The sequence below is a fragment of the Anser cygnoides genome, chromosome 7 (assembly GCF_040182565.1).
Source record: "Anser cygnoides isolate HZ-2024a breed goose chromosome 7, Taihu_goose_T2T_genome, whole genome shotgun sequence".
NCBI classification, from domain to species: domain Eukaryota; kingdom Metazoa; phylum Chordata; class Aves; order Anseriformes; family Anatidae; genus Anser; species Anser cygnoides.
The window spans coordinates 13522064-13534851 of NC_089879.1; the positions used below are offsets into that span (position 1 = coordinate 13522064).

Here is a 12788-nt window from a genome sequence, read left to right on the forward strand (position 1 = left end):
AGAGCCTTCTGCTGTGGCCAAGCTGCAGGGTTTAATATTTGAGAAAGAGCTCAGGGAGCAAATTAGCCTCACGGTTTCCCTTAGACAGCTCCTGAAGTTCCTTTTTTCTAAAGGTGCAGGTCTGTGCTGGGCTCAGCCACCCCGACCCAAGGTTCTGTCTCCTCCCACGTTAAAACTTGCTTTTTAGTTGGGAAAGGACAGGTGATGGCAAGAGAAAAGCAGTGCCCAGGCGGAGGAGATGCTCTGCATGCAGGCAGGTGTGGAGCTGAGGAGCTGGGCCCACCACCAACCTCTGCAGGGGCTGCAGGAGGCGTTTCCGTGCCGTGCCCCCGGTTGGTTTGTCGTGTTGCCCGGTGCTGTTAAGCGGTCAGATCAGCTTAATTTTTAACTCCGGTGCTCCTACTTAAAATGATTGTCTTCTGAATGGAAAAGAACAAAACCAAGGGAAGCGAAAGTGTGATTTCTGACTGTGACGAGTGGGAAAATGATTCCTTAAAACTTCCGTGCCTAATTTTAGCTTTAGTTTTTAGTTTTCTTCTTATTCTGACTCTTTCCCTAGACCTTTTATTAATACGCAGGCTTTAGGAGCTCCTGTCACTTCTCTCTATACCGAGTCTCCTGTGGAAACATGACATTTTTTAGCCCATGGACACGTCAGAGTGGTGTTCCCGAAATCAGGCTGAGCCTCCCTTCGGGTGGGATCCAAGCCCAGCTCTGAAGCAGAGGGGGGCCGGGCTACGGCTGCAGCTTCTGAGAAGCACCTTTCCCTTCTCAGAAACTTTCCTGGTGATTTAATTTCAACTTTTGTCTTTAGTTTCTAGGATTCTGCAGATACTTAATACTTTGAGTAAGCCCCCAGAATTAAGTTAAGCCGGTCAGCTTCTGGGAGTAAATATTTGTAAGTATCTACTCAGCCCCTTGTTTCTGGAGGGCTCCATGCGTGGGAGATGTCGTCCTTTATCAAGATTTGAAACTGAGGTCCTGAGCACCTACAAGTAACCAAATACCTGGCCGGGCCCGCACGAGATAAGTGACATTGCTTCCAATTGCCGTGCCCCTGTTTAGTCTGCCATTTAATCTGCCTTTGCATATCCAACTTTAAATCGATTCAAGTGTTCTCATTTCCTGTCCTGAACATGTTGTGCAATAGCCCTGTTTAGGTTTTTGTTGTTTGTTGTTTTTTTTTTTTAAATATTTTATCAGTTTCACTCTAGCACTGGTGGGTGAAGTAATTGCCCTGTCAAATCACTCGGTGGATGCCTTGAGGTCTGCCAGGCCCTGCGGACTGCCGGGGCATGATGAGACCTTGCCACATACGGTTTCTAGGTCACAGGCAATATTTACAAGTTGATGGAGAAAGAGCAATCTTCCCCAGCTGTTACCAAGACAGGGCTGGTACAGTAATTTTCATGTTTTAGTCATAAGACCTGTCCTGGAATAAAAACATGCTAATGGATGTTGTTTGTTTCATTGCCTTCAGGAAACTTTTCCAGATCTTCAGTATCAACATGTGCGGGTTTTTATTTTTATTTTTTTTACTCCCAGGGTTCAGCTTGTAAATATGCTGAGAGTAAAGTGATGAAAAAATGTCAGAGGCTTAGCGATCTTTTCATGGTTTTGGTCAGTTTGGTGTCGTCATCATCTAAACATAGGCACGCTGGACTGGAAGCGATCTCTTGGGTCACAGCTCCCTTGTTTTCGCCTTTCCCAGGCACCGCCGTATTACCCTTTTTATAAGCGCATTCAGCTCCGTCTTAGCAGTGCTTGTTTTTTGTCCTCATTTGGGAAACCATTCCCAAATGTTGCAATTCTGAGTCGCTCTCCAGGCTCCTGAGCTTCTTGAAATTTCCCTTCCTATTCCTGTCCCGTTCAGAGGGGGACAGGCAGCCTGGGCGTTTTGCTTTGACGGAAAGCTATGCTCCAGGGGCTGAACCTAAAGGAAAGAACAAAATTGGACTCCCCAGGTTGGACAAAAAATGTTGCTAGCGTTTCCCAGAGGTACGTTATTCCTTCTTCAGTTTCTCTTTTTGAAACAAACTGCACAAGCATTAGATCAGAAATGATATGCTAGAATTAGGTAATAAATAGTGCTTCCTGGCATCAGCAGCAATAGAATGTAATCATCTTCATTAGACAGAGTACGGGACTGCGTTTAGTGCTAAATAAGATTTTGTGTTGGCTGCTTCTAAATCAGAGCTATCGAGATGTTAAGACAAACAATCACTAATTCAAACCGCAGATTCGGATAATTTGCTCCACCTACTCAAAAGCCAGTGATTTCAAGAGCGAATTTTAGTGATTTATGAGCCCATCTCTCATTTCCAAAAGGCTTTTCTTTACTGGTTTGCAGTTTGTTGTTTTTTTTTCCCCCCCATAATTTTGTCTTGTTTAGGTAATCCATAAATCTATCAGAAAAGATAGTCATCGCTAACCTCCCTGGCCCCTCGGTGACAAGCCCCATTGTCGGAGGCAGGCAGTTTGCCAGGAAACTGTGACTCCCAGAGAGAGTGTGCAAGGTTAGGGGTAAAGCAGACTATTGCCAGAGAAACTATTCCAAGTGGATTTGTGTGGAACAACAACGATATCCAGTGACTAGTTAAATTAGCCACAGATGTGTTTTCTATAGCACTGTCCAAGAAGATATACAGTGCTTTAAGGCTCGGTTCAGGCACGATGATCATCTGAAGTCAAATCAGATCCAAGCAAAACTGCATCTGTACTAGGCAAGCTTTTAAGGAATTGTGTAACATGATTCAGACTGGTAGATGAATCAGACTGCTGCAAACTAAACAAGGAGCACATCGGTGAGAGATGAGGTAAGACGGCTCGCACAGGAGCGTGAGGGTTAGATGGGAGCAGTTTGCTGCTAAACCGCGAGCTTCAGCAGACTGGCACAGGCGGTGGAAGGGGCACAGCGTGCCGGCCACCTGCCCCCGAGCACGGCCGGGGCTTTCCGCGGGCTTTGCAGAATATCTGAGGACTTGTTTTTGCATTTACTATCTCCATTGCTCGTGCCCCTCCGTGTCACTCCTACAAAGAAGCCTCGCTGATTTGGGTTTCTAATTACCCTGCTGAGAGCAATGGAGATACTCAATATTTGCAGAATTTCCACGTGCTGAAATCAGGGTACAGGTGGAGGCTCTGGGACTCCTGCCTTTTCGCATACAGGGGATTTTTGCCTCGGTGTCACGGCTCGAGCAGTACGAGGGATTTCTGGCCGAGCTCAGCATTGAGAAGCTCAGCTCCTGTCCCGCAGCCGAGCTCGTGGCTGTGCCGGTGGGACTCGGATTCGCAGGGTTCAGATAGGACTGCCGGTGGGGGAAGTCCCGCAGAATTACAGACCTGCTGCAGGGTTTAAAGTTCTGGGGAAACATAAGCAGCTTAGTTCCTGCAGTAGCTGGAGCAGGCTTTTGTTGGATTCCCTGACCTATTTCTTTGCCGTGTTATTTACTTGAACTAAATTGAATATAGCGTATTAAAATGTTGTGATCAAAAAGCGCCTGGCAGCATGCAGCTTACATTCTCATTGCAATAAGCATTAACAGTAAAAATGGAATTAAAAGAATAGTTGGTTGTTTTTTTTCGTTTTTTTTTTTTTTTTTTTTTTTTCCTGACGTTTAGATGTTGAACTTAGTGATATGGTTTAGTGGAGGACTTGTTAGTATTAGGTCAGAGGTTGGACTGGGTGATCTTGGAGGTCTCTTCCAACCTACACGATTCTGTGATTCTGTGATTTTTTTTGTGGGGGGGTTGCAGTTTTTAGTACAAATAAAAATAGCATTTCTCATAATAGAAATAATGTATTTCTATGGGTGAAAATTTGTTTTTCAGAGCTATATTAAATGTTTGTTCATTATATTGATATAAATGTGGTAACAGGTCTTTGCTTTGAGTTTCTAGATGTAATTCCAAAGAGTGTTGAAAAGCTGAGTTTATTCACAGAAATGTGCTTTTTTTTTTTCCTTTCCCTGTTATCTCTTCGTAATATTTTGTTTTAATCAGGCAAATTGTATTGCTTTCCATCCTCTGCTTCCACTTGAACTCTGAATTCTGCTTCAGGAGCTTTTACACTTCTATTCTTAGGAATTTTTGCAGGTCACATGCAAAGCCATGTGTGTGCATGCATGCGTGGATGTCTTTAGACAGCATACCAATAATTAGAGTAACCCTGCAAAGTGATGGCTTTGCTTCAGGAGAACCCAGGGCAAAAACAGAAACTTTCCTCTGTTTTCAGGTATATTCTGATTTCGAGCTAAAAGGCATCCTGATATAAAGCAGAATACCTTTGTTCTAAAATATGATTATGTTGAAAATGCTCATACCTATGGCTTTGTTTCTTCTTTCTTTACAGGGTCTTTGTAAACAGAAGTTTAGCCATGGAAAAGATAAAGTGCTTTGGGTTTGATATGGATTATACGCTTGCCGGTGAGTATCTCCTTGATTTCTTTGTCACTGACTTAGTTTGGAATATTGCCTCTTGTTGAGAGAAAACCGGTAACTGGTTGGGCTATTCCAGTTAGCAGGTGCTTCCTCTGTTAGCAGATATGTTACTCGCTGTTCAATGCACTTGCATGTCAGGTGTTTCTCTTTATTTTTGTTATCTGGAAGTTGTATTCGGTCATAAACCACATTGCTCTAGTACAGTTTCAAGGAAACTGAAGCTTAAAAAGTATGATTACTTCCTTAAATTCCACTGTGCTTTGATATTGCCCCAGTGAAAGCTTGGCTTTGAATAACAAGGTGTTTTTGTTTTTTTTCCTTGGTGCATATGGTGAGCTACACCTTTAGCCAACAGGTCTTCTTGTGTCCTGGGAGGGTCATTTCTGAATAGGTTTTCCTCTTCCCCACTCCTCACTTGGCCACATCAGTGACTCCTTTGTGAGAAGCAGCGAGGCAGGGGGAGCATTGTGAGTCAGCTGAACAAGTTATTCAGAAAGCTCTGCCCATTCTTTATGGCAGATAGTCTTTGGGAGGTTGCATAAGGCCTTTTAGTTTCATAAAATTTTCTGCGTGACTTCTCCATTTTTCAAATACTCGACAGGCAAGTTCTCTGAGACTTCGGCTGGAGGAGGGGTAAAGTTACGGTTTTCTCTGTAATCAGACTTACATGATGCTGTGTATTTTAAGGAAGGAAAAGATTAAAAGCCCACTTCCACTTTCTGAGGCTATAGTGCCAGGCAGGCTTTAACTAAAGGTGTCACATACAATTCTACCTTCCTTCTCACTGCCACTTCCAAGGTTGTGGATAGAAAATTTCTATTGCTCTTGATATTTCAACTTGGAGTTGTGAATATAAACTAAGAAACATGAGGTAGAGCACCAGGGTCACCTAACAATAGGTTATTGCAGTGTATCAAGTACGGTCATCTGCTCATTGTGACCACTGAGAAGAAATGAGAGATGCTATGGACAGCCGGAGGGGTCAGTGGCTAAGCAAAGGTCAGGAAAGACTCCGTGTGTTCATGGTTCAACACAACTCTACAAAAAGCAATTTTGGAGTTTGTGGCAGGTAATTGCAGTTTATATTTCCATCACTTTCTTTTCTTCTTTTATGTAGTTATGAATGAGGCACCAGTTATCTATACGAAAGGGTTGGTTATTCACCACCTTATTTACAAATCTGTTTCAAGTTCCTGACGCTTTTTAAGTCATAAAATGTATCATAGTTAATCTGCGCTGGATCTGACTGCAGGCACATGCTTTAGGTGTTTGCATTTCCCAGCTGTGACAGCCTTGTGGCTGGGCTTTTAGGGCTTTTAAGGAGTGCAAAACAGTTTGAGAACAATTGCTTAAAAAAAAAAAAAAAGAGTTGTGGGTTTCTCTTTTGTAACGGAAGAACAACTTCCTTGCCTTTCACAACTGACGGCATTTCCAAGGACTCGGGTGATCCCAGTCAGGCTGGCATGGAACAAGAAGTGTGTTGCTAACTGACAGAAGGAGAATTTCAGCACTATCCTCACTCCTCCGACTGTTCATTTCACTCAAGTGTTGCATGTTCCTGTAAACACAGAGCGAATGTGTTGTTATCCACAAAATGACGCTTAGTTTGATGAGAGGAAAAATGTGAGTGTTTCAAGCATGTTTATACAGTTCCCTGGGATATGGAAATGTGGGGCTCCCAAGGCTGCAAGGTCGTGGTGATATAGTTAAGCAGGCAAAGTCGGTGCATTCAGGGGAGCTGAGTGACAGGGTGTGGTGCAGGAAAAGAAATGAGATGGGGTCTGAGCAGAAGGCTGGAAATCTGCACTGCTCTTGGCTAAGCTGCTGGCCTGTGACTTCTCCCTTGGTACCACAGGATAATAGTTGCAGATCATTTTACAGAGAATTGTAAGAATGTAATTAGGCTGGAATGCCTTTTGCAGATGAAAAGTGTTATGCCTGGTAAGTACTATTTCTGTTTTTTTGAATCATCTGGGAACTAACAATTACCTGTTTGTCATCTTATTGTCTCACAGTCATCCTTTCTTCTCCATGCGGGCTTTTGTTATTTGACCATTATTTGCTATATATAACTGTGGCACTCAAGAAAAAATATTTATTCATTGCAGGAGTTTTAAAGAACACATTGTTAAAATATTGCTATAATTATTTGGGAAATGATAAGAAATAGGGCTAGTGACGTATTACATTAATGTGTTGTGGTGTATTCTTAAGACCCTGCCATGTTTTCTGTCTGGGCAAGTTATCCCTTACACACTCTTTCACATGGACATGCTTTCTGTCTAGATTTGTAAAATTACCTATCTGTCTATCTATGTGATACATATAGATATATGTATCTATATCTGTATCTATATACATAGATGTATAAAGATAGTTTATCTGCAGTTCAACATCTGGAAATGGTGTCTGCATACCAGATGATGTATGGTGAGCAGATGGCTTTTGGAGGCTGCTCACAACTTGTGTAAATAGACCAAGGAGGAAGAATGGAAGCACCTCCGGTGTCATCAGTTCCTCATCTACTTTTCTGCATTTGTACTTTCAGATGTTGCTTTTCTGTGAAGTTGTTTGAAAGTATGCCACAATCTTCATATTCAGTGGTCGAAGGCAGTCGGAGCCATTAGCCCTGCCTAAAATTGTGCCACATCCTTTCCCCACTCTCTGTCATGATCCTTCACATTGTCTATAAATCGATAACATTCATCCTATGGCTGACAGTCAAATGTTTTAACAGCGAAGGAGCGGATTGATTTTTGTTTAACACCCTGAATTGCCCGTCTCGTGAAGAGGAAGCGGTGGTGTCAGTGATAGAAAATACACAGTCCCTCTGCTCTCTTTCTTCTTCCCAAATCTCTGGCCGCTTGTAGCACCAAAAGACTTACTTAGGAGGTGGTTCAGTAACAGAGAAGTCACAATCGCTCGACTCATCTTGAAGTGCAGAAGCTTGAGACAATTGTTCTTGTACTTTCTGAGTTTAAGGGGATAAACCTGCTCACAACAGCACTGTTTTCTGTGTAAAATAAACTAATTTTGGCACATGGCATTTCCATTTGCAAGCGTATCGTAACACCTACTTACGCACATGCTGCAGTGACCATGCATTCCACGACTTGCATGAGAACGTCAGCTTGCCAACTGACAGCAGGTTTGATATCATCATGTTACATTGCACATAAAATACGATTCCAGACGTTTGTTTTATAGGGTAGTATTTCTTAACCTTGTTATTAAATCAAAGGACTACTTATCTTGAAAATAAAAATTGCAAGGCTGCCTTGATACAGCACTGCCACAATGATTTGGTTTGCTCCCAAGTCAAAATTAGGCTAAGCTTTGGATTCTTGTTAATAACTTTTATGTTCTCTCATTGTGTTTGTCTCTTTCCTTGCATAGGGTTGAGAAATACTGTTAATAGAGGCGGATTAGGCAAACAATCTTTTTTTCTTGAAGAAAAGAGCCCGAAGGTTTTAGCCTTCTCTTCTGAGAAATTATGGACATTAAATTGCTGAATTTTTACCCTCTGTGGTTACAGCTAGAATTAATTTGGCTGCTAAGAGCTCAAAATAAAATGAAGGCAAGTTGAGATGACTCAGGTTTTAGATTCCTCCTTCTGCCTTCAAGGGTTGCAGTCGAGTTCTCATGGAGTGAATGAGGTGTCCGACACGTATGGAAACTCCCAAGACCCCCTGGGTTGTTGTGCTATGTTGGACATGGAGCTGTCTGTCACCCTCCCATTCAGTCTGCTTGTTTTGCTTGTGGTAGTGAATCACAATCAATACGCAATGTTTGTTTTAAGCTAGGTGTTACTGAGAGGGGAGTGGAAGGAGCGAGAAGAACAGCAGGGTTTTCCTGGGGCATGTGCGCATTGCCAAATAGCTGCTGCTTTGGATCTCGGAGGGCCTGATGCAAGCGAGACTCATCAGCTGAGCAGAGGGTGGGACGGGTTTCTGAGATGTGAGCCAGCGGCCCCTGGCTCTCTGCTGCTGACCTTTCTGCCCCTCGGGCAGGCAGCGAGGCCGGTGCCCTGGTCCAGCAGAGCTCCCGTCTTCCACAGGAGACTGCAGTACGACAGCACCGGCCGTGCAAGTAGCTGGGAAGGGCTGCCTTCCACTGCCAGGGCAAGAGGGAAAGGTTGGGAAAGCTTCATTTAAACCCTTCGATGTGAGGGTCCTTTTGTAGCACACTTTTGTTTGTTAAATAGTAGTTTCTTTTATTATCTGAATGATTCACCTTTGCTTATTCATCCTGACGGACTAGAAGACCAGTAGTCAGTAATACTTCCCGTCTGCTTTCTTGTTTTGCTAGTACTGTCAAAATTACCCATGCTTTGGTAAAGGAGAATGCTGCACGTACTCCAAAAGATTCACAGCCCTCTCTTTTGTGTTTACTGAGGACTGCAGGGATAAAGATAAAGGTATGCCTGCGGAGTCTTCAGCACAACACTCACCTGAGACTAGGGGTTGGTGTGGCCCCTTGGAAAAACAACTGAGAGGGTTAGCTTTCAGAGAGGATTTTATTTGGCTGCTTCCTTCTCAGGGTGAGCTACAACTGTAATTATTAGGTCTGGCTCCAGTAATGCATGAGGCATTGGCATTACTAAGTCTTACATGGGACAGATTGTACAATGGGGTTATGGATAGATAGATGTCCCTTGACAGGCACAGGACTACAGCAGCGAGGCTTTCAAATGGGCTGTAATTTCACACCAGGCCATGGGCAGATGGAGAGGGAGTTAGTAAGAATTGCAAGCTGGACTGTGCTTGAAAACATTCTTCAGTGACTACTGTCCTTCTCCAAAAGTTACAGCCAGGCTGAAAGTTTTGTCTTCCATCTCTGAGGTAGGTTAAGATCTGAGATCAGTAAGCAGGATGCTTTCCTTTGGAAGGCCTTCTCTGTGCTTAAATCATTGCTGCTTCCATGTTCTCCAGATACCAGTAATAAAATCATCACTAGCGGCTGCAAACTGTTTCAATAAAAAAGAAGGGGAAATGAAGCTTGAAAAATACTGGGTTTATTGCGTGCAAATATGATTAATACAACATAATCTGATTGGAATATAGCTTGTGTCCTAGAAACACTGCCAACGTAATGCCAAGATTTGGTGCACTGCAAACATTTTATGGCCAAATTGCTTATGCTTTCAGCTGCAGCACGTCCCTTCTGAGCACATGGGGAAAGACAAGGGAAAGGCAGCTTCAGTCACTGTTTGTGGCTGCCTCTCCAGCTCACTCCAAAATACAACATGCATAAACAGGTTTTGCCCCTTCCTCTGGTAGGCGTTTGTGTCGAAGCCATCCATGCAGTTTGGGGGAGAGGGAAGCTTTAAACACCCACGTGTTATTTTTGAAACATTTGTCTTTACCTGCTGGCTCTGGGAAAGATGTACTCAAACAGGCGGCAGCATTGGCTTGTTGCTGCTTGTGAGCTGGGAGACAAGGTGGCAGCTGGGCTAACTGGTTCTTCAGTGTATCTGCTATTTGTACGTCAGTCAAGTTGTATCGCTTCTGTCTGGTTCAGCTTCCAAAAGTGAGCAATGGGATTAAAGAATTTGTACTGTGGATAAGATTTTCTGGATTACGCAGATGAAAAGCAAAGTAGAAACGTGGGAGTTTTGTACATGAAAGGTTGAAGCGAACACTTACCAAAGCTGCTGAGCTCGTAGCGTAAGCAACTACAAAGAAATGTTTGTCCTTCTGTTCAGATGTTGTTAGGGTATGTTTATTGGTAACTCAAACACAAATGTTCTAACGGGGCTCTTAGCTTAGGTTAAAGGTTTGTCTTCGGTTTCATCACAGTGTAAGGACTCCAAGCTTTGAGGTTCTTTTGAGGTGACGCTGAGCAGTTCGGCTTTTATCCCGTGTCTCTGGATAATGCAGCTCTTTGTGCCGCGTAGAAGTAGTTCGGTGGCTAGAGAGAGGAACGGGTAGGTTCGACAACAGCAGCATTCAAGCTGTCCCAGCAGAACTTGAGAGATGCTTTGACTCGTGCACATCTGCTGTCTACATTTTCGCGTTTGCACGTTTCAAGTTTAACAGGTGCAGATTTTGCAAATTTCCGAGGCTGTTTTGGCCATTAGCGTTTTAAAGCTGAAGGCAGATGGAGAAGCTGAGCTGTTCCTAGTATGCTTTGAGCTGGATGGTTTTTCACATACCAGCGCAGTGCTGGAGTGGCTGCTGTCCCTGCTCCGTTTGGGTGGCTCAAACTCAGGAGTTTGGCCATTCAAAGCTGTGTGCTGCAGCAAACCAAAGTCTGGAGCTGTGGTTTTTCAATGTGCTGGCAGTGGGAATGAGGAGAGGAAGAAGCACGTGTCGCTCGCTCTGTCCCAGTAAATCACCGGCTGACAAACTGTTAATCTGCTGTCCGTGAATTCTTGAAGAATTGGAGCGTTAAACAGAAGCTGTGGGAAGAACAAGTCCTCACAGCATCAGGGGGGTTTTAAAAGCTGCCATACTCTGCTCTCTGGCTGTCAGGAACACAGGAATAACACTAGCTGGGTCAACAGTTCATGTCTTTGCCAGGCGGATAGAGATGTGGAGATATTTTCAATCTAATAGATGCCCTTATCTAGTAACCTTAATGCCACAATACAAGTGCTATTAAGTTGCAAATGCCCCTGTGATGAAGGGGACAGCTTGCTCTGTAGGAGGAACGAAAGCAGAGAGGACAGCAGGATTTAACTCTGAGATGCGTGTGTGCTGTTGCTTTGTGGATGCCTTCTTTTAGTGGACTGCAGAAAAGCTCATGTATGTGGCTTACTAACAGCATGGGCATTTGCACTGCATATATGCCCAGGCGCATGCTGTTAAACAAATCGGACGTGTAGCTTTTGAGGACCCCTCTCTTAAGTGCATATGGTGAGACAGTGAACCTGGCAGAGCTGGGAGAGAATGGAAGACTTCTGACTTCATCACTCCTTCATCAACCACGAGTTTTCTTTCCTTCTGCTTTAAAAATCAGAAGTCCAAAGGGAAAGTGACCAAGGTCATTAACAGAAACAATATGGAGAGAAATAACGAGCAAGATTTGTTTGGATGCTGATACACCTGAATAATGCCTTAGAGAGAGAGTATGAATGGCTGCTGTGCCTTTAAGTCATTTTATTTCTAGATGCTACCAAATTATGTTTCAATGCGAAGCCCAGACAACTATTTCTTCCCCGTTCAGGAAGTCTTTATTGAAGAAGTAAGCCCGTATTTTGGCACAGTGGTTTGTTTCCATGGAAATGGAGGGCGATTTCCATTACGGGATTATGACTCCCAGCGGCTGCATCTGAGAGAGGTAAATTCTGAAGGCCACTTGTTAAGCACAAAAAAGATTCTCTTGTGTCAGGGAAACTGTAAAACATCCCCATAAAAGAACAGGTGACTGTGTAGTCATCTTTAAAATATTATTGCAGAGCAAAGGAATGTTATGCCAACTATTAAAAGAGACAAACTGAACTTTCCTTGAAATGCAGAGTCCGTCTGAATTGCTTCTCTCAACATGCAAAATGTCACCTCAGTGCTGCTGTTGTTACCTCAAGCCATGCATTTTTATTCTGTACAAGAAATCTTTCCAACGTTAAGCTCTGTTTTGCCAGCCTCTGAGGCATATCCAAACAGCCCAAATCTTCGTTACGTCGAAGGCAAACAAAATGCAGCAGCAGGGAGCTAAAAATATCTGGCATTTACCAACGAGAGCACTAATAAGCCTGCTTTGAAAAGAGTTAAAGCTGATGATACTTGGCAACACTTTTTTTTTTTAATATTAAACAAGTAGAAAGGCAGCACTGAAAACAACCTGAAGTGTACACATCAGCAGTCCAGAGCCAAGCTGAGCATACAGTGCCGTGTCAGTCCTCGGAACACCACCGCATCCAGCCTTTGCAGATCCTTTGGGCACGCAGAGTGGGAGCAGAGGAGCTGATACAGCTCCAGGTGCGAGGTTTTAGAGCCGAAGGCTGTGTGCACATGGGGATGTTTGCAGCAGCGTTAGAGGGAAGGAATTTTCCAGCGCTCCTAGGCTGCAGAGTGGGTGCTCGGCTGCTTTTTCGGGCACTGCCGCAGCTGGGGACTGCAGTCTTTGTTCTTCCATAGAGGTGTGTGCTGGTTCCCTCCCAGAAACCAGTACCGGGCACTGTCAGGGAAGGGTGCTGGGGAGCCGCTGAAGCTCGAATGCACAGGATCCAAAATTTTCAGCCTCCGATGATCAGCGATTCTTGTCTTGCTTCCTGTTATCGGATTCACTGTCAAAAACATCTGTGGCTGCAAGAGGCTCAGTGCAGAACTTGGCTGTTCATGCACGGCAGAGCAGCTCGTGTGTTAGCCGTATGAAAATACCCCAGGACACACCTGGAGGTTTTGTCA

General features: G+C 43.9%; 1 protein-coding gene across 9 annotated transcripts in view; it reads left to right on the forward strand.

Moving 5' to 3' along the window:
- The window catches only part of NT5C2 (5'-nucleotidase, cytosolic II), a 58655-nt gene that overhangs the window by 25367 nt on the left and 20500 nt on the right, over positions 1–12788 (forward strand). For 5 of the 9 annotated variants that reach the window (XM_067000893.1, XM_067000897.1, XM_013174487.3 and 2 more), the window contains one exon: positions 4352–4425. In XM_067000893.1, the coding sequence (XP_066856994.1) occupies positions 4352–4425 (74 nt within the window). Of the gene's footprint in view, positions 1–1879; positions 1999–2661; positions 2817–3886; positions 4235–4351; positions 4426–12788 lie in introns of those variants that run through there. The other 4 variants (XM_048060686.2, XM_048060687.2, XM_067000896.1 and 1 more) reach the window with 4 other exon arrangements.